Source organism: Pristis pectinata, chromosome 25 (genome assembly GCF_009764475.1).
Source record: "Pristis pectinata isolate sPriPec2 chromosome 25, sPriPec2.1.pri, whole genome shotgun sequence".
Classification (NCBI taxonomy): Eukaryota; Metazoa; Chordata; class Chondrichthyes; order Rhinopristiformes; family Pristidae; genus Pristis; species Pristis pectinata.
In genome coordinates, this window is record NC_067429.1 from 10887611 (window position 1) to 10906839 (window position 19229).

Sequence of the window (19229 nt, forward strand, 5' to 3'; positions counted from 1 at the left end):
TGTTCAAGGTTCAACATCTTTACTTCTAACATTCTAACATTTTTACTTTTATTTTTCTTATTATCATAAGTAGTTATTAATAAAGTAGTTTTTAACACTGAATCATGACTCAGTGTGTTTCTTTTGTTGCTGGTTCGTAACAATGTAGATATGAAGAAGGTATTACGGAGGTGTTAGATGTCTTGGAATGCATAAGGGTGGATAAATCATGAGGACCTGATGAGATCTATCCAGCTACAGAAAACAAGGGAGGAGATTGCTGGGGCCCTGATGGAGCTTTTGCATCTTTGTTAGCCACAGGCAAAGCACCAGAAGACTGAAGGATAGCTAATGTTGTTCCTTTATTTAAGAAGGGCAGCAGGTAAGTGCAGGTTGGTGAGCCTTATGTCAGTGGTGGGGAAATTATTGGAGAAAATTCTGAGGGATAGGATTTATGTACATTTGGGAAAGCAGGGTCTGATCCTGGCTTTGTGGGAGGGAATTCCTGTCTTGTGAATTTGATTGAGTGTTTTGAGGAGGTAACAAAGGAGATTGATGAAGGCGGGGCAGTTTATATGGACTTTAGTAAGACAAGGTCCTGCATGGTAGGTTGGTCCAGAAGGTTAAGGCACATGGCTTCCAAGGCGAACTGGCTAATTGGATCCAAAATTGGTTTGGTATTAGAAGGCAGAGGGTAGTGGTGGAAGGGTGTTTTTTGGATCAGAAGTCTGTGACTAGAATCAATGCTGGGATATATGATATGTGATATTTATTAAAGACTTGTATTTGAATGTATTATTAGTAAATTTGTGGAAGCCACGACAATTGGTGGTGTTGTGGACAGCGAGGAAGGTTGTCTAAGGCTGCAGCAGGATAGAGATCAGTTGAAATGTTGGACAGAGCTTGGCAGATGGAATTTAATTCTGACAAGTACAAGGTGATGCATTTTGGGAAGTCATATAGGTGTAGGACTAATACATTAAGTTGTGGGACACTAATGAACGTTGATGAACAGAGTGACATGGGGTTCAAGTCCATAGTTCTCTGATAGTGACAACACTGGTCAATAGGGTGGTGAACGAGGCATGTAGCATGCTTGCTTATACAGGTCAGAGCACAGAATATAAGGGTTGGGACGTTAGGTTGCAACTTTACAAAACACTGGTTAGGCTGCACTTGGAGTACTGAATGCAGTTTTGGTTGCCACACTACAGGGAGGATGTGATTGCATTGGAGAGTGTGCAGAGGAGATTCTCCAGGATGTTGCCTGGATTGGAGGACTTCAGTTAAGGGGAAAGATTGAATAGGCTGGGCTTGTCTTTCCTGGAGTGAAGGGGGCTGAGGGGTGACCTGATAGAAGGATATAAGTTTAGGAGAGGCATAGATAGTGTAGATAGTCAAAATCGTTTTTTCCCATGGCAGGGTTATCAAAAATGAGAGGGCATAGTTTTAATGTGAAAGATAAGAGTTTTAAAGGGGATCTGAGGGGTGAGTTCTTTACACAGAGAATGTCTAGAACTTGCTGCCAGAAGAGGCAATGGAATCATTAAGTTTAAGCATTAAGACTGATGCTTAAATACACAAGGTATAGAAAGATATGGTCCTAAGGTGGGCTGACAGGATTAGTGTAGATGGAGGTTGGATGAACATATTGGGTTGAAAGGCCCATTTCTGTGCTGTACAAGTCTATGACTCTGTGACTCTATCAACATGATCTTGCTGGTGACATGGATACAGGTTGAATGCATGAATCAATTTAGTTGCAACGTGAACACCAAGAAAATGTCCAAATTCCAAAAGCAAATCTTTAAAGAAAACTTGCGATGTCAATTTGATTTTCTTTAATTCCATTTTTTGCAACATTGACTCCCTGTTGCAATAGGTATCTACACCAATGTGCATTTTCAGACATCCACTCCCCAGCTAAATGGTGCAGTGGATCTTTTACATCAGCCTGAGAAAGCTGGCGAGGCCTCACATAATGTTTCCTCTCAAATACGGAACCGTCTGATTATGCAGCACTTCCTGAGTTCTGCTCGGACTGTCGGTCTGAATTGTTGTACTCAGAGTCTCTGGAATGTACTTGAAACCACTGAGAGGCAAAAGCTGATCCAAGACCATTGGTGTAGTTGAAACTGTGTCAGAGATTGGATACCCTCTACTTATTCAGCTGTCTGGAACTTAATTCATCTCATTAAATTTAAAAAAAACAACAAAAAATGACCTTACATCCAAACTGAAAAAAAAGAGAAAACAAACCTGTTTCAAGCAGAGAGAAGAGGTGTGGAATGAGGTGGAAAGAGCAAAGGGAATGTCTAGGACAAGGTGGAGACTAAAAGAATCATGATGATGCAAATCCATCTATGAGAGGGTGATGAAGGCTTGGTAATCATAGCCGATCTGCCTGGCCAGGCATGGTAGTGTAGTGGTTAGCGTAATGCTATTACAGCGCCAGTGACCTGGGTTCAATTCCAGCCGCTGTCTGTAAGGAGTTTGTCTGTTCTCCCTGTGTCTGCGTGGGTTTCCTCCAGGTGCTCCGGTTTCCTCCCACATTCCAAACATGTACGGGTTAGGAAGTTGTGGGCGTGCTATGTTGGCGACGGAAGTGTGGTGACACTTGCAGGCTGCCCCCAGAACATTCTACGCAAAGATGCATTTTACTGTGTGTTTCGATGTACATGTGACTCATAAAGATATCTTATCTTTTCTCTTTACCTTTGATACAGATTACACCACCTGCAGGGCATTGTAAAATAGCCTATACAAAATTTTAATCTGATTTGTAAATCAAGATGTACTTTGATGTATAAAATTGGAAACTTGTTTTATGAAGTATTTTTTTCAGAATAACATTTCAGGACTTTTGCATGGGACCTTAAACTGAGGATCTGGCAGTCTCAGAATGATATGGAAGGTCCAGAAGCACTGTCTGGAAGAACATCTCAGTTATCTCCGTTGTGCTGACAAATATTTATCCCACAATCAAAATCACTCTAATACTTAAATTATGTGGCCACTCTTTGTTGCATTGTGGGAACTTTTCACAACTTGCCTCTTGCACTTCCTTCATTGAGTGAGAAGCTCTTTGGGATCTCCAGAGATCATAAAGGCATTGTAAAATCAAAGGTCTTTTAACGTTGCCAGTGATCTCAAAGGGTAACAATGTATGCTTCATAGAATTGCATTTAATCTACATAATTCAAATTCTGGAGGAAATAAAATGAATCAACAGGGTACTTAACAGCATCTGTGGAAAGTGAAACGAGAGTTAAATTTCAGGTTGATAAACTTTCATAGAACATAACAGCACAGTACAGGCCCTTCAGCTCATGATATTGTGCCTACCTTTTAGCCTACTCTAAGATCAATCTAACCCTTACCTCCCACATACCCCTCCATTTTTCTATCATCCATGTGCCTACCTAAGAGTCTCTTAAACGTCCCTAATGTATCCGCCTCTACCAGCACCCCTGGCAGCACGTTCCACACACCCACCACTCTCTGTGTAAAAAACTTGCCTCTGATATCCCCCCCTGTACTTTCCTCCAGTCACCTTAAAATTATGCCCCCTCATGTTAGCTACTTCCGTCCTGGGAAAAAGTCTCTGGCTGTCCACTCAGTCTATGCCTCTTATCATCTTGTACACCTCTATCAAGTCACCTCTCATCCTCCTTTGCTCCAAAGAGAAAAGCCATAGCTCACTCAATCTATCCTCATAAGACACACTCTCCAATCTAGGCAGCATCCTGGTAAATCTCCTCTGCACCCTTTCGAAAGCTTCCACATCCTTCCTATAGTGAGGTGACCAGAAATGAACACAGTACTCTAAGAGTGGTCTAACCAGAGTTTTCTAGAGCTGCAACATTACCTCGCGGCTCTTGAACTCAATCCTCCGACTAATGAAGGCCAACGTGCCATATGCCTTCTTAACAACCCTATCAACTTGCATGGCAACTTTGAGGGATCTATGGACTTGGACTCCAAGATCCCTCTGTTCCTCCACACTGTTAAGAATCCTGCCATTAACCCTGTATTATGCCTTCAAGTTCGATCTTCCAAGGTGAATCACTTCACACTTTTCCGGGTTGAACTCTATCTGCCACTTCTCAGCCCAGCTTTGCATCCTATTAATGTTCTGTTGTAACCCTCGACAACCTTCTACACTATCCACAACACCACCAACCTTTGTGTTATCTGCAAACTTACTAACCCACCCTTTCACTTCCTCATCCAAGTCATTTATAAAAATCACAAGGAGCAGCGGTCCCAGAATGGATCCCTGTGGAACACCACTGGTCACCGACCTACAGGTAGAATATACTCCATCTACAACCACTCTCTGCCTTCTATGGGCAAGCCAATTGCGGATCCACACAGCCAAGTTTCCCTGGATCCCATGCCTCCCGACCTTCTGAATGAGCCTATCATGGGGAACCTTAGCACCTCACTAAAGTTCATATACACCACATCCACTGCTCTACCCTCAATGTGTTTTGTCACACCCTCAAAGAATTTAATCAGGCTCGTGAGACATGACCTGCCCCTCACAAAGCCATTGCTGACTATCCCTAATCACACTATTCTTCTCCAAATGCTCTTAGATCCTGTCTTTAAGAATCTTTTCCAATAATTTTCCCACCACAGAAGTAAGACTCACTGGTCTATAATTCCCAGGGTTATCCCTACTCCCTTGCTTGAACAAAGGGATAACATTTGCCACCAATCATATGGTACTATTCCTGTGGCCAGTGAGGATGCAAAGGTCCAAGGGCTCAGAAATCTCTTCCCTCACTTCCCGTAGTATCCTGGGATATATTCTGACCGGCACTGGGGACTTATCTATCCTAATGTTTTTCAAAAGTTCCAGCACATCCTCCTTCTTAACATTGGCATGTTCTAGCGTATCAGCCTGTTTTACGCTGTTCTCCCCTACCTCCTCTGACTCCAGGCACATGTTTCCTCTTTTATCGCTAATCAGACCTACCTTCACTCTAGTCATCCTCCTGTTCTTCACATACGAGTAGAATGCCTTGAGGTTTTCCTTAATCCTACTCACCAAGGCCTTCTCATGCCCCCTTTTAGCTCTCCTAAGTCTATTCTTAAGCTCCTTCCTGGCTACCTTGTAACTCTCTAGAGCCCTGTCTGATCCTTGCTTCTTAAACCATAAGCAAGTTTCTTTCTTCCTTTTCACTAGATATTCCACATCTCTTGTCAACCATGGTTCCTTCACCCTACCATCCTTTTCCTGCCTCAATGGAACAAACCTATCTAGAATCCCCTGCAAGTGATCTCTAAGCAACCTCCACATTTCCATTGTGCATTTCCCTGAGTACATCTGCTTCCAATTTACACTCCCAAGTTCCTGCCTAATTGCATCTTAATTCCCCCTCCCCCAATTAACTACTTTCCCATACCATCTGCTCCTATCCCTCTCCAAGGCAAGGTTAAAAGTCAGGGAGTTGTGGTCACTGTCTCCGAAATGCTCACCCATGAGAGATCTGACACTTGACCAGGTTCATTGCCTAGTACCAGATCCAGAATGGCCTCCCCTCTAGTTAGCCTGTCTACATATTGTGTCAGGGATCCTTCCTGGACACACCCAACAAATTCCGCCCCATCCAAACCTTTTGCACTAAGGAGGTGCCAATTAATATTAGGGAAGTTGAAATCACCCATGACAACAACCCTGTTACTTTTGCACCTTTCCAAAATCTGCCTCCTGATCTTGTTCCTCAGTGTCTTTGTTGCTATTGGGGGTGGGGTGGGGGGGGGGTCTGCAGAATACTCCCAATAGAGTGATCACTCCCTTTCTGTTTCTGACCTCCACCCATACTGACTCAGTAGACGATCCCTCCAGGACATCTTCCCTTTCTGCAGCTGTGATACTATCCCTGATTAGCAATGTCACTCCCCTACCTCTTTCACATCCCTGTCCCTTTTGAAACATCTAAACCCCGGAACATCAGGCAGCCATTCCTGCCCTGTCTCTGTAATGGCCACAACATTGTAGTTCCATGTACTGACCCATGCTCTAAGTTCACCACCCTTGTTCCTGATACTTCTTGCATTAAAATAGACACACTTCAGCCCATCCAACTGACAATTTTGCCCTATCAAATGCCTATCCTTCCTCACAGTCTCTCTACACGCTGCATCATACTGTACACCAACTGACCCATCCTCTGACCTATCACTCAGGTTCCCATCCCCCTGCCAAACTAGTTTAAACTCTGCAACAGCTCTAACAAACCTGCCCGCAAGGATGTTGGTTTCCCTCCAGTTCAGGTGTAACCCATCCCTTTTGTACAGGTCGTACCTTCCCCAGAAGAGATCCCAATGATCCACAAACCTGAAACCCTGCCCCCTGCACCAATTTCTCACCCACACATTCATCCGCCAAATCAACCTATTCTTACCCTCACTGGCACATGGCACAGGCAGCAATCCAGAGATTACTACCCTTGAGGTCCTGCTTTTCAGCTTCCTACCTAGTTCCCCACATTCACTTTTCAGGACCTCATCCTTTTGGTACCAATATGTACCACGACTTCTGGCTGCTCACCCTCCCCCTTCAGAATGCTGTGGACCCGATCTGAGACGTCCCTGACCCTGGAACCTGAGAGGCAACATATCATCCGGCAGTCTCTTTCACATCCACAGAATCTCTTGTCTGGTCCCCTAACTATAGAGTCCCCTATCACTATTGCTCTCCTCTTCTCCCCCCTTCCCTTCTGAACTACACTGCCAGACTCAGTGCCAGCGACTTGACCACTGTGGCTTTCCCCGAGTAGGTCATCCCCCCCAACAGTATCCAAAGCGGTATACCTGTTATTTAGGGGAACGGCCACAGGGGTATTCTGCACTACCTGCCTATTCCCTTCCCCTCTCCTGACAGTCACTTTCTGACAGAATCTTTCTGATGAGAGATCCATGACCTCTTTCTCTCAAAGTCAAAATCAAAGTCAAGTTTATTGTCATATGCACAAGTACAAATATGCACAGGTGCAATAAAAAACTTACTTTCAGCCACATCACAGGCACACAGCATCTTGTGAGCAACATTCACAAGAAAAACATAAATGAAATATAAATTATACACAACTCTTTGCACATGTTGGGTATTTTTCCAATAATTCATGCTTTAAAATCTGCATTGTTTTAGTTTTGTGCCAAATGCACCTGGGGAGATCGGATAATGAGCAAAAGCAAATTGAAAAGATTTTGATGACTTAACTAAAACTTATTGCCCAATATCATTCTAGTCTAATTTAATCTTCGTGTTTTAAATGATATTAAAATAACATGTTAATTTTTGGTTCATTAACAGTGCTGGTATTTGAAAGTGAGCTAAGCATGTATTCATCCAGTTACTGGTACTTGTTTTGCTTCTTTTTCACCATGTTCCTACATCCTAAGGTGAGAGGGGGTAGGTTCAGAACAGATGTGAGGGGTATGTTTTTTACTGAGAGAGTGGTGGATGCCTGGAATGCATTGCCTGATAGGGTGATGAAGGCAAGTTCATTGGGTGCTTTTAAGAGGGGCTTGGATGGGTACATGAATGAGAGGAAAACAGAAGGATATGGGCGTTCTGTAGGAGGGAATAGCTATGTCGGCACAACATTGTGGGCCGATGGGCCTGTTCTGTGCTGCACTGTTCTATGTCCTACCTTAACCAAATATTTCAAGACCCTCCTCTTCACTCTGCAGGGTGAGAGATGAGGAGGACTGAGAGCTCCTCCGGGCCTGTGGGGGGTGCTGTGAGGAGCCGAGGGCCGGGGGTGAGGTAACGCTTGTCCGGCCGGGTGGTGCAGGAAGAGGCCGCGGTTCGGGAGAGGAGTCGATTTGTCCCTGTTGCTCTTCTACCGACAAACCTCTCATCGAGGCAGCGACTAACTGAGGTAACGTTGAAGCCGTGTCCCTCCAACAAATAAAACAAAACACCCTGTCCAACTACAACGTTCAATGAAATAGGAGGTTGCAATTGAACAGAGATGTTGCCTTAATGCTAATTGTGTTGTCCTACCAGCCTGTCAGTGTTTGCATTATTATCTCAAAATATCCCGTGTTAAATTCATGAATATTTCCTCCTCCGAGGTTAAATGGTTTTACTTCGTGTTGCAGAGATTTTTGCACTTCCTATTGAGCCACCTTTGTGTGGATTTGTTGATGGTTTGAGTTTTCATGCTTGCTAAGTGGCTGCAGTTATTTTTCTCCCCTACTGGGATGATATAGTTTCTGGATGCTCCATATTCTATTTTTGTGCAGGTTGTACCATGTAAAGGTCTGCTGTTGCTCTGGTAAAATGGCCTTCATTTCAATTTATCAGGCTTGCAAACAGAGCAGGGTGCAGCTTGAATTTGAAAAGTCGTTTTGTGAAGTATTGGTTTATTATGAGGTGCAGTGGAAAAACTTGTCTTGCATACTGTCCGTACAGATCAATTCATTACACAGATCATTGAGGTAGTCCAGGGTAAAAACAATAACAGAATACGGAGTAAAGTGTCACAGCTACAGAGGCAGTGCAGTGCAGGGAAACACTAAGATCATAACAATGTAGTTTGTGAGGTCAAGAGTCCATCTCGTCGTATAAGGGAACTGTTCAATAGTTCATTCAGTTGAAGTGTCAGATTTATATCACAATGTTGTAGGTGACTGCATTTGATACTGCAGTCTTTCCCGTGGTGATTTCAAACTTGTGGATGTGATCTTTGGAGCAGTTTTGGCAAGGTATTTACACTCTTTCAAACCTTCCCCCAAACATGATCACACCACTTTAAAGCAGGACGATTATATTATGCTGTTAATGCACCTATGTATGACAATTCTGTCAAAGTCCACTTATTGTGGAATATTTTGTCTTGGTACAAAGAAAATATCAGAGAAAGTCACCCTCTTTGAAAACAAGGGAAGCATGGCTGTACTGTGCTGGCCTTTCAGAACCTCAGTCTGACTACTGTTCCTTGGGTCAGATTATCAAGTAAAAGAGAAAGATGTGTTGCATTGCATGTAACTGCATTTTGAAAGAGTAAATATTGTAAATGGATTTACAAATCCTATTGATAGCTATATTTGCCAGACTAGTTCTGATACAGGAAATCTTAACCAATTATCCTCACTGAAGTGGGCCAATTCATGCATTTATTTTACAGTGTGCTCCTTGTGATCTTGAATAGGAACAAAATATTATTTCTGTGTCTTCATGTGACTTTCATTGCAATGCTGTCCCGTGTTGTTTGTAATTTTTCTCTTCTGGGTGGCTGAGAACCTTTAGTTCTCTTTTCAGTCTTTGTACTTTTTTTTATAAAGTCTGACATTCACTCTGGTTAAAGGATGCTCTGTGCACGTTGCCACACATTGTTCATTGTTTCCCGTTATGTATTTTTGTAAAACTTGTCAATTCCACTTAGTTGCTATTTTCAATTCATTCATTTTCCCAGCCCTGGCTCCTTATCCAAGTATTGAGGTAAGATTATGATTTGAATTGTGTCTTTTGACCTCAGTTTTGGCCCAGGGTTGTATGTGAGGAGGAGGAAGATTTGGCCCAGAGAGAACAAGACAAGCTGAGCAAGATGAGGCTTAGGAGAGAAAAATAGTTTTAAAAATGGAAAGCTGAAATAAAAATAAATCATTTTATGACAAATTGGATAAAAGATAATAGGTTTTTGTTTAGTGGAATATGATTGGTCCATTGTAATAGTGTTTAGAACCATGTGATTGCTGGAGCAGACCTACATGTATGGAGTTCACTCCAGTTTATTTTTAAACAATGGCGCCTTGATTATTTAACATGAAGGGGACTGGCCCTTCCACTCAGGCAGACGAACAATAGCTTTCCCCATCACCACTCCTCCCACCTGGCCCCAGCCTCACCTATCTCTCTCTACTTATTTGATAGGTAGTCTTTGGACTTGGGTCTGTTGTTTTTACCTGCTCAATTCCCCAATACCTGCCATAAAAAGTTTAGGTCTTTCTGTTAAATTGCTGGGAGGCCAAATTCTTTTAGTCTCCTGGTACATACTTGAGATCCAGACCATGCTCTGTTGTAAATCCTACCATCTGCTGACAAGATTCAGATAATCACCTATTGTTATTGCCGAATCAAGAGTTCAGGGACTCGGAAAAGTCATTTAAAATACCCAGTTGGATTTTGCCAGTTTATGCATGTCTCCATTAACTAGATACTTCCAATATTTGTGGTTTTCTTTCTACTTATTTCATAGTTATTTGGAACTACCCCACACAGAAGGAGGCCATTCAGCCCATTGTGCTTTTGTCAGGTCTTTGAAAGTACCACCCACTATCCTTTTGTCTTGTTCTCTGTCCATTACTAAATAGTTTTCTTTTTGAAGGATATATCCAATTGTCTTTTCAATATTGCTATTGAACGTACACCTTCCTTTCCAGGCAATGCCTTCTAAATCATAATGTTATCAAGAATTTGTTGTTATTTAAATAGTAGTGTTGATGGTATTCTGGTAAGTTATGTATGCTGCTTGCAAGAGAGGAAACTATGAATGTCCTTGAAATCTATTTCTGTGCATTGATTTTCTATGCTGAACTGTTTCTAGTTTCTCTTCTTGTCTCTTTAGTGTCAACATCTCTGTGCCACTGTTGGCAGTTCCAGAAGAGTGACATGGGGAAGAGTTGTAAAGTCGTGGTGTGTGGGTTGGCATCTGTTGGAAAAACTGCCATTTTGGAACAGCTTCTTTATGGAAACCATGCTGTTGGTAAGTGTAAAGGCAAAAAACGCTCAGGAAAATCAGAATTTACCCCGTACACTTTCGGCTAGGACGTGAATAGGAGAGGTTTTAGTTGAGGTGTGGGTTACCAACTTGTGAGGCAAGTGGTGGAAGGTGGGAGGTGGGTGATAGCCAGGGCAGGGGACTAGTGGTGGGGTGTTGGTGGAGGGGAGGGGTTGTGTATACCATACTTCAGGAATTGGGGACTGCAGGTGCTTGCATCTAGAGCAGAAACCAAACTGCTGAACACACTCAGTGGGTCAGACAGCATTCACGGAGGGAAGTGGACAGTCCAGATGAAGGCTCTCTACCTGAAATATCAACTGTCCGTTTCCCTCCACAGATGTTGCCTGACCCACTGAGTTTCTCCAGCAGTTTGGTTTTTTGCTTCAGGAATGGGGAACTGTGTTATATAGTGTGTTTTTAAAATAAGAAGTTACTGAATTCCTTCAGGAATAACACTTGGATCTTCTACGGCACAGTATTACAAGTTCGGTAATAACTTAAATTTTTATTAATTTGATGTCTGACACATGAGAAATAAGATTGGGAATTGAATTGAGCAAGCTCAAGAGCCCTGTTACTTAATAAGATTGTGTCTGATCATTGCCTCAGTGGGGCATTTGGTTATGTTGTTCAGTCCTAGCTGCCCTCTGACCCAGCGTGCTACTCAGATCAAGTAGCAGTAACTGAGAAATTAAAATAAACTACAGATGCCGCAAATCTGAAATAAAATCAGTAGGTCAGGCAGCATTTGTGAAGAGAAACAAAATTAATGTTTTGGTTAATGTCCTTTTATCTGATGAAGGGTCTTTGACCTGAAACATTCATTCTAAATAGCAGTGCTACCTGACCTGCTGAGCGTTTCCAGCATTTTCTGATTTTAGTTTCGATCAAAAAGCAGTTGGCTGTGGACGATGTGTGCCAGCCCTGTCAGTGACGTTCAAATCCTGCAATTGAAGTTTTAAAAAAAACTGAAATACTGAACAAGGTGAAGTATAAAACACTGGGAATTCATACATTAGGAACTGAGTTCTGAAGAAGGTTCTTGTCATAGTTATTAGTTTCTTTTTCCTTGTGCATTTTGATATGTGCATCTCAAGCTTTTATGGATTCTTCTTCATTCCTAATTGATATTTCACATCAAAGACTTAAAATCCAAAATCAAAGGCCGCTATTTCAGTACAGTGCCACTAAAATGCAAGGAAAAGCATGGAATTTATCCAAGTATCTCAACCAACAGATTATCTAGTTGTTTACCTAATTATTGTTTATGGGACCTTACTCTGCCCCAATTACCTTGCATTACAATCGTGACTACATTTTGGCTGAAAATTACTTTGGGATCTCCTAAGGCACTATGTTACAAGTTATTTGTAGAATATATACTGACATCTGGTATGTGTTTTCAGAACCTGCATTAATAACATTGGTTTTATTAATCTGATGCATTATACATGTTAAAAAGGAGTGGGAATTAACCAGAGGGCCCCTAGGTCTTGCACAGTTATTCAATAAGGTTGTGTCTGAGCAACTGGCTCAATTTCTTTCCCATCCTACACCAGATTCCCTGATTTCAATGTCCAAAATATTAATTCCAGTCTTGAAATTTTTCAGTGATGAAGCATGGTATTCTGGGGTAGAGAATTCAAAAGGTTCACTATTCTCTGAGTGGAGGAATTTTTCATCAGCTTAATTGTAAACATTTGCAATCCCATCCTGAAACCCTTTATTCTAGAATTTCATAGAGTTCTAGAGCTGTACAACACAGAAACAGGTCCTTCAGCTGACCTTGTCTGCGCTGACCGTGATGCCAATTTACATTAATCCCATTTGTCAGCATTAGGCCCGTATCCCTTTACTCCTTTTCCATCCAAGTACCTGTACAAATACCTTTTCAAATGTTATAATTTTTATCAGCCTCTACCATTTCCTTTGGCAGCTTGTTCCATATAACTACCACCCTCTGTGTGGTAAAACTCATATCTCCTTTAAATTTCTTCCCTCTCACCTTAAACCCATGCCCTCTAGTTTTAGACTCCCCTACTTCGGGGAGAAAGTCTTGACTATCTACCTGATCTCTGCCCCTCATGATTTTGTAAACCTTTTAAAGGTCGCCCCTCGGCCTCCGACACCCCAGTTCAGCTTCTTTTCCAACCAAAAGAAATGGGTTCTGTACATTTTACTGTATCAATCCCCTAAGAATTTTCAGAGTATTTATAATCCATCAGCTAATGATTTAGAGCAGACCTTGTAATTTATAGCAAATAAAATCAGTTTACCCAGCCTGTCTGAAGAGCAGATGCGGCAGAAACAACAGCAACCTCTCCAGTGAAAGCAGGATGATTTCTCTAGGAAATGGAGAATGGAGGATAGTTACATAAATCGTTACGTATAACAGTAGTATGGTTACCAGGTTTACTTTATAGGGCAATTACTAATTACTTTGGTTGGCTCTGACGTTGTCAAGGCATTCAACAAAATTTTATTCCCCCCCCCCAAAGGTTCTGAGACAAATGAAACCCTGGAAGATATTTATGTTGGTTCCATAGAGACGGACCGTGGTGTCCGGGAACAGGTTCGCTTTTACGACACCAAAGGCCTGAGAGAAGGTTCCGAGCTTCCCAAGCACTACTATTCCTTTGCTGATGGGTTTGTGCTGGTGTACAGCATAGATAGTCGGGAATCCTTCAAACGTGTTGAAGCTCTCAAAAAGGAAATCGACAGATCCCGAGATAAGAAAGAGGTATCGAAATAAAACTTTGTTTTGTGGTGCAGCTTTCAATGTTCTATGTGTGTGAAACTAACAATTTACTTTTGCTTGTGTATTGTTTTCAGTTAATCCTTTATATTGTCTGAAAGCTTCAAATAATTTATTAAAAATACTAAATTGACATTTTAGTTTACAATGACAAGGAATATGATTTTTGCCAGCATCAGGGACACTTCAATATTGGAAGAATAGCCATTCCATATCCTGGCTTGTTGCAAGAATTATAAATATTGGAAGAAACCACACCTGCACACAATCTGTATTGTACACCATCTAGACCATTGACAATCCTTAAGAGAAAGTCACACATCAAAATTCCTTCTTATTGTTAAAAATAAAGAAATATGTAGAGCAGGGTGAATATGGTTCAAGTTTCTAGATATTTATGTGCTGTCTAATCCCACTAACAACTTGCTTCAAATGCTCTGGAATACTGCGAATATGCAAGGTGTGGTCTCACCAGGGTTCTCTATAATTGAAGCAAGGTATCTCTGTTCTTTAGCTTCTAAAATCCTAAGACTTATTAACAGAGCTTCTGATGCCTGATTTCCCTGCAGTACTGAGTAAGAAAAACATCACTGGTAAATGGAAGGGCAAACCTGTCCTTACTCAATATCCACACATGCATTTGCAGAGGGAGATTGGTGGATAATGATCAAGGGCAAGAATCTTAACAAACTTCTCCCCATTTTAACACATTAGGTTGTAAGATCAGTCAAAACTTACTTTCTCCCTCCCACTTTTCTCTTTTTTTCCCCTGAGAAAAGTCACCCTGACTATTGCAAAGACAAGCTGCCTACTGGCATCTTAACTAATGGTAATACCGTTAATTTTAGAGGTTGGATAACTTGGTACAGATCAGAGTTAGAGTCCTGTTTCAGTTCAACATTGGACAGTGCATTTGTGAACTGGGGCAACTACTGCATTGGAGCTTGTTTTGTACTTTTTTTAACCTTGAAATGGTTTACCCTCTTTTTAAAAACAAAATCTTTATACAGAGATGTTTTGAAAGCTTCAGGTATTGGCATTGAAAGCTCTGCCTTTCTGGCTCTTCCTGCAGGTGACCATTGTAATTCTGGGGAACAAGTGCGACCTTCAGGAAGGGCGACGTGTGGATCACGATGCTGTTCAGCAGTGGGCAAAAATGGAGAAGGTTAAACTCTGGGAGGTGTCTGTGACAGAGCGCAAGACTCTGATCGAGCCTTTTGTCTATCTGGCCAGCAAGATGACGCAGCCTCAGAGCAAGTCCACCTTTCCCCTTAGTCGGAAAAAGGGGAGTGGCTCAATTGACACTTGATAACAAATGTAGAGGTGCCATTGAAGTGCAATATTTTATTTCATTCCTGCAAAGTGTATATCCAGCAAGAGCTACACTTATTTATGTTGTTAACGTTTTTTCTTCATGTAATAAATCTATCGAGTCTTACCAAAGCAAAATTTTAAAATATGATTGGATTAGTTTTGAAATGCAGTGCATGTATTATGTAAAGTTATAAAGTATCAGATTCTGTAAGAAAGAATCAAACATGAATCATCTGTACAACTAGCATGGCAGAGTTTTGGCTTCATTTAATATTGATACTTGGGATAAAAACAGAAAATGCTAGAAATACTTAGGTCTGTGATCTGAAACATAACCTGTTCTCTTTCCACAGATCCTGCCTGACTTACTGAGTGTTTCCAGCATTTTCTGTTGTTTCAGATTTCCAGCATCTGGAGTTTTTGTCTTTGTTACTTGCAGGAACTGCGGGTGGGCCAGGAAAATCAGATCTTCTTTCAAATAAGGATCCTAGGAACTACAGTAGTTTAGTCAACATCACACCCCAATTTTCGTCTACTGAATGTTTTGTACTTGAAGTATTTCATCTTTTAGTTTATCAACCTCTGGAGTTTAGTATCTGCTGCAGGAGAGTTGGCTATTCTTAAAACATCTGTCAAGAAAATCTTATTGAAAAAGAAACGAGTTTATTCTTGAATGCTGAAAAACTAAAATTTAGCCGGGGTATATGGAATGAAGCTTGACTCAAGCAAACTTCTCGTCTGTATTCACCAAGGAGAAGGGCATGCAAGATTGTGCAGTCAACGAGTGGTTCATGGATAATCTGGAGCAGGTCAGTATTAAATAGGAGGAGGTGTTAGATGTTGTAGGATGCTTAAGGGATGATGTTTTTCCTCAGGGTTGGATGAGATCGATCCCAGGTTGCTATGGGAAGTAAGGGAGGAGATAGCTGGGGCCCTGACAAAGATTTTTGCATCATAGTTAGGCACAGGTGAGGTGCTAGAAGACTGGAAGGTAGCTAATGTTGTTCCTTTCTTAAAGGGCAGCAGGGATAAGCCAAGTAATTGCAGGCCAGTGAGCCTTATGTCAGTGGTAGGGAAATAATTGTAGAAAATCCTTAGGGATAGGATTTATGTACACTTGGAAATGCAGGGGTTGATCAGAGATAATCAGCATGGGTTTATGCAAGAGAAATCTTGCCTCATTTATCCTGTCAACCACACGTTATGGCTTCATAAGTACTCTTGAACCAAAATAATAGTTGCTTGTAGTTGTAAACTGAAGAGAAGTTTGGTTTAGCTCACTAGGATGGGAATGTATTTTTGCTCATCCAAGCTGCTCTGTACAAACCCCTTCACTCCTTTGCATTTTCAAATTGTTTACCAGACCCAGACTTGAATGAACCACAAGATATTCCATACAGAAACTGAAATTAATTCTCTGCTTTCTTTAAAGCTTTTCATCTTAACCACTCAGTCCTTCACCCATAGCTGATATTATTGAACGAAATAAGGTTTTTGTAATCGATGACCCTTGGATGTTTTTGGGTTCACTTGACCTCAATCAAAGAGACTGCCTCCTTATAAACAATTGAGTTCATATCTTGCCATTGCTGCATTCATAAAAATAACACCAGCTTCAGCCATCTGCTATCACATTTAGGAGATGGTCTGATGGTGGGTTCAGAAGGTAGAAAGCACAGAGCTTTGATTTTTTTACATTTTTGTTCGAAACAATTCATGCTTTTCCAGTGCCATTTTCTTTGATCCTTAAGCCACTTGCTGGAGATTGACCAGCTGAAGCAGCACTAATGTAGTGCAATGTCTCAAATGGCTATAAGCAACATGACCCATTGGGAATGGAAGCAGAAGACTGAGTAAGAATAAATGTTATTTCTGGTTTGGGAGGATATAACTACCAGGGCACTGTAGGGATCAGTGCTGGGACGCCAACTGTTTCAGAATCTGTATCAACGATCTGGATGAAGGAACCAAGAATAACAAAATATCCAAGTCTGCTAATGATAAGAGGCTGGGTGCTAGTGTGGATTGTAAAGAGGATACAGAGTGACTTCTGAGGGATAGACAGACTGAAATCACATGGGTGCAATACAATGTGGAAAAATTAAGTTATACAGTTTGATTTAAAATAGAAAAGCAGAGTATCTTTTAAATGGACACAAAGTATTGGTGTTTGGAGTTCATGCATGTACAGCAAGCAATTAGAAAGACACATAGCAAGTTGAGAGCTTGAATAAAGATAAATGCCTGCAATTATAAGACTGTGGTAAGGTTGCACCTGGAAAACTGTGTGCCGGTCTGGTCTCCCTACCTAAGAAAGGATTTACTACAAAGGTTCCGGGGATTGGGGATTGCCCTATGAGGAAGGATCAAGCAGAGTGGGCCTTCAAGCTCTAGAACAAGGGTGAAACTAACTTAAATTTTCTCCTAATGTGGCTGCAAAGCTAACATTGCCAATTTAACCTCTGTATCGATTGCACAGCCACTTTTTTTTTAAAACCAGTACACCATACTAACCTGCACCAGTTTACTTTCACCTCTGCTCTAAAGCTTAGACAAATGAAAGGTAATTTCACTGAAATTCAAAATTCATATTGGGCCTAACAGGTGAGATGCAGGGATGATGTTTCCTCTGGTTGGAATGTCTAAAACCGGAGGGCACAGTCACAGAATAAGTGATTGATCATTCAGGACAGGGGAACGAGATTTCTTCAACCAGAAAGTTGTCAGTCTTTGGAATTTTCTGACAAGGAGAACTGTGGAGGGTCAGTTGATGAAGATATTCAGGACAGACACCAGTAAGTTTTTGGATATTGAGAAAATAGTGGATTTTGGGGGTGGATACAGGAAAGTGGTGTTGAGTTTTAAAAAATCAACCATAGTTCTATTGAATGGCAAAGCAGGTGCGAGGAGCTGATTTCTATTTCTGCTTCTATTTCTTATTTTTTTTTTACAAATGAGGTGGCTGCTATTAGAACTAATGCACAAAGCCCTGGTGGATTCAGTCACAACTAGTGTAAAAGATACTTATCACAATCATAGATAAAAGTGCATAGTCCTGACACTTCAGAGAAAGAGATGCTATTGTTTCATGCTGATTCTCATGTGCCTCGACCTTAATGTAACCCTAAATGTAAACCTACCATTTCCCAATCTAAAAATATCATTCAACAGCAACTGGGATTAACAGGAAGATCTAAGAGGAATAGGCCATTGTGGACACATTTCAATATCAGCAGCATATGAAAGCAGTGCATCGACTTACTAAGTAGTGGGAGTTGTTGGTATATTAACTGTAGCCTCTGCACATTTCCAGGGCAGCTGCTGCAGTAGGTCCTAAGCTCTGGGGGAAAAAAATTGCTAATAGTAGATTGAGTCCCAAAGTTCTCCTGCCGAGGTGAGATTTATAATTTTGTCTTGCTAGTGCAAAACTTACTGCAGTGGTAATGCACACTGGGAATTAATCAAAAGTATGATGGATTGCTGCCCTGTCTATTCAAAGAGCTTCCTGCCAGGAGTGTTACATCATAATATTTCTCCAGGGCCCAGAGTGTTATGATGTTCAACATAGATTTCTGCCAGATTTTAAATTGTGGTTTTATTGTTATGTTAGGAAATCAATATGTAAGACTCCCCTGGCTCATTCTGCCATTTCCTACTTTTATCCAGCTGATTGCTCATTCTGATCTCTCAGCCCCAATTTCCTTCCCACTGCTGTTACAAGGTAACTCAGTATGTCACTGCAGAGAATGAATGTAGTATCTATGCTCTCAGTATTATCAGTAATACTATGAGCAAGTTAGAAAGCCAATGCTAAAGAGCAAGCCAGAAGCAGTCCAGCACAAGACCAGTCTAGTAACTCGTGCCGGTCTGGAGAGGGAGGAAGTCGAGATGCTGACAAGAAAGCAGTAAGACCTTAAACAATAGATTCCCACTTATGGCCAAGCTTTTTGAGTGTGATTGGGAATTACAGGTGCATGGAGCTTGAACACGTCAGTTCAAGATGTTTAATATACACGTCAGAACAGTTGCACATCTGTAATTCAGATTAACAGTAAGATTACTGACCTAGAAATTCTTAGATGCAACTGAATGAGCATTGCATGTTTTGAGGATCTAGAGTATGCTGTCAGTACACGTTAATGGGGGAAGTGTCACTGGAGCCCACTGATGGATAACTGGAGAAGGAAGTGGGGTGGGTTTGTGGGAAGACATCGGAGTCCATTGATGGATGATTGGAGTTAAGTGGAGAACTTACTGGATAGGGGTTTGCTCTCGAAAGATGCCCAGCAATGATCACTCTTAAGACAATGAGACTGAAATTTCCCTGCAATACTCCAAGGAAGTGCCTAATTCAGCACAAAATAACCCTCAGAAAGAAAGATTTTCTATTACTAAATGCTGGACAGAACAGCATTATGCAGTTGAATTTCTGCCTT

At 41.4% G+C, this 19229-nt stretch overlaps 1 protein-coding gene across 1 annotated transcript; it reads left to right on the plus strand.

Annotated features, from left to right (window-relative positions):
* Positions 1 to 7726: 7726 nt before the first annotated feature.
* On the plus strand, positions 7727 to 15037 carry nkiras2 (NFKB inhibitor interacting Ras-like 2). Its single transcript, XM_052038714.1, has 4 exons — positions 7727 to 7877; positions 10569 to 10706; positions 13223 to 13464; positions 14552 to 15037. The coding sequence occupies exons 2-4, from the start codon at positions 10613 to 10615 to the stop codon at positions 14786 to 14788; spliced, it is 573 nt and encodes a 190-aa protein (XP_051894674.1). The 5' UTR covers positions 7727 to 7877; positions 10569 to 10612; the 3' UTR covers positions 14789 to 15037.
* The last annotated feature ends 4192 nt before the right edge of the window (positions 15038 to 19229 follow it).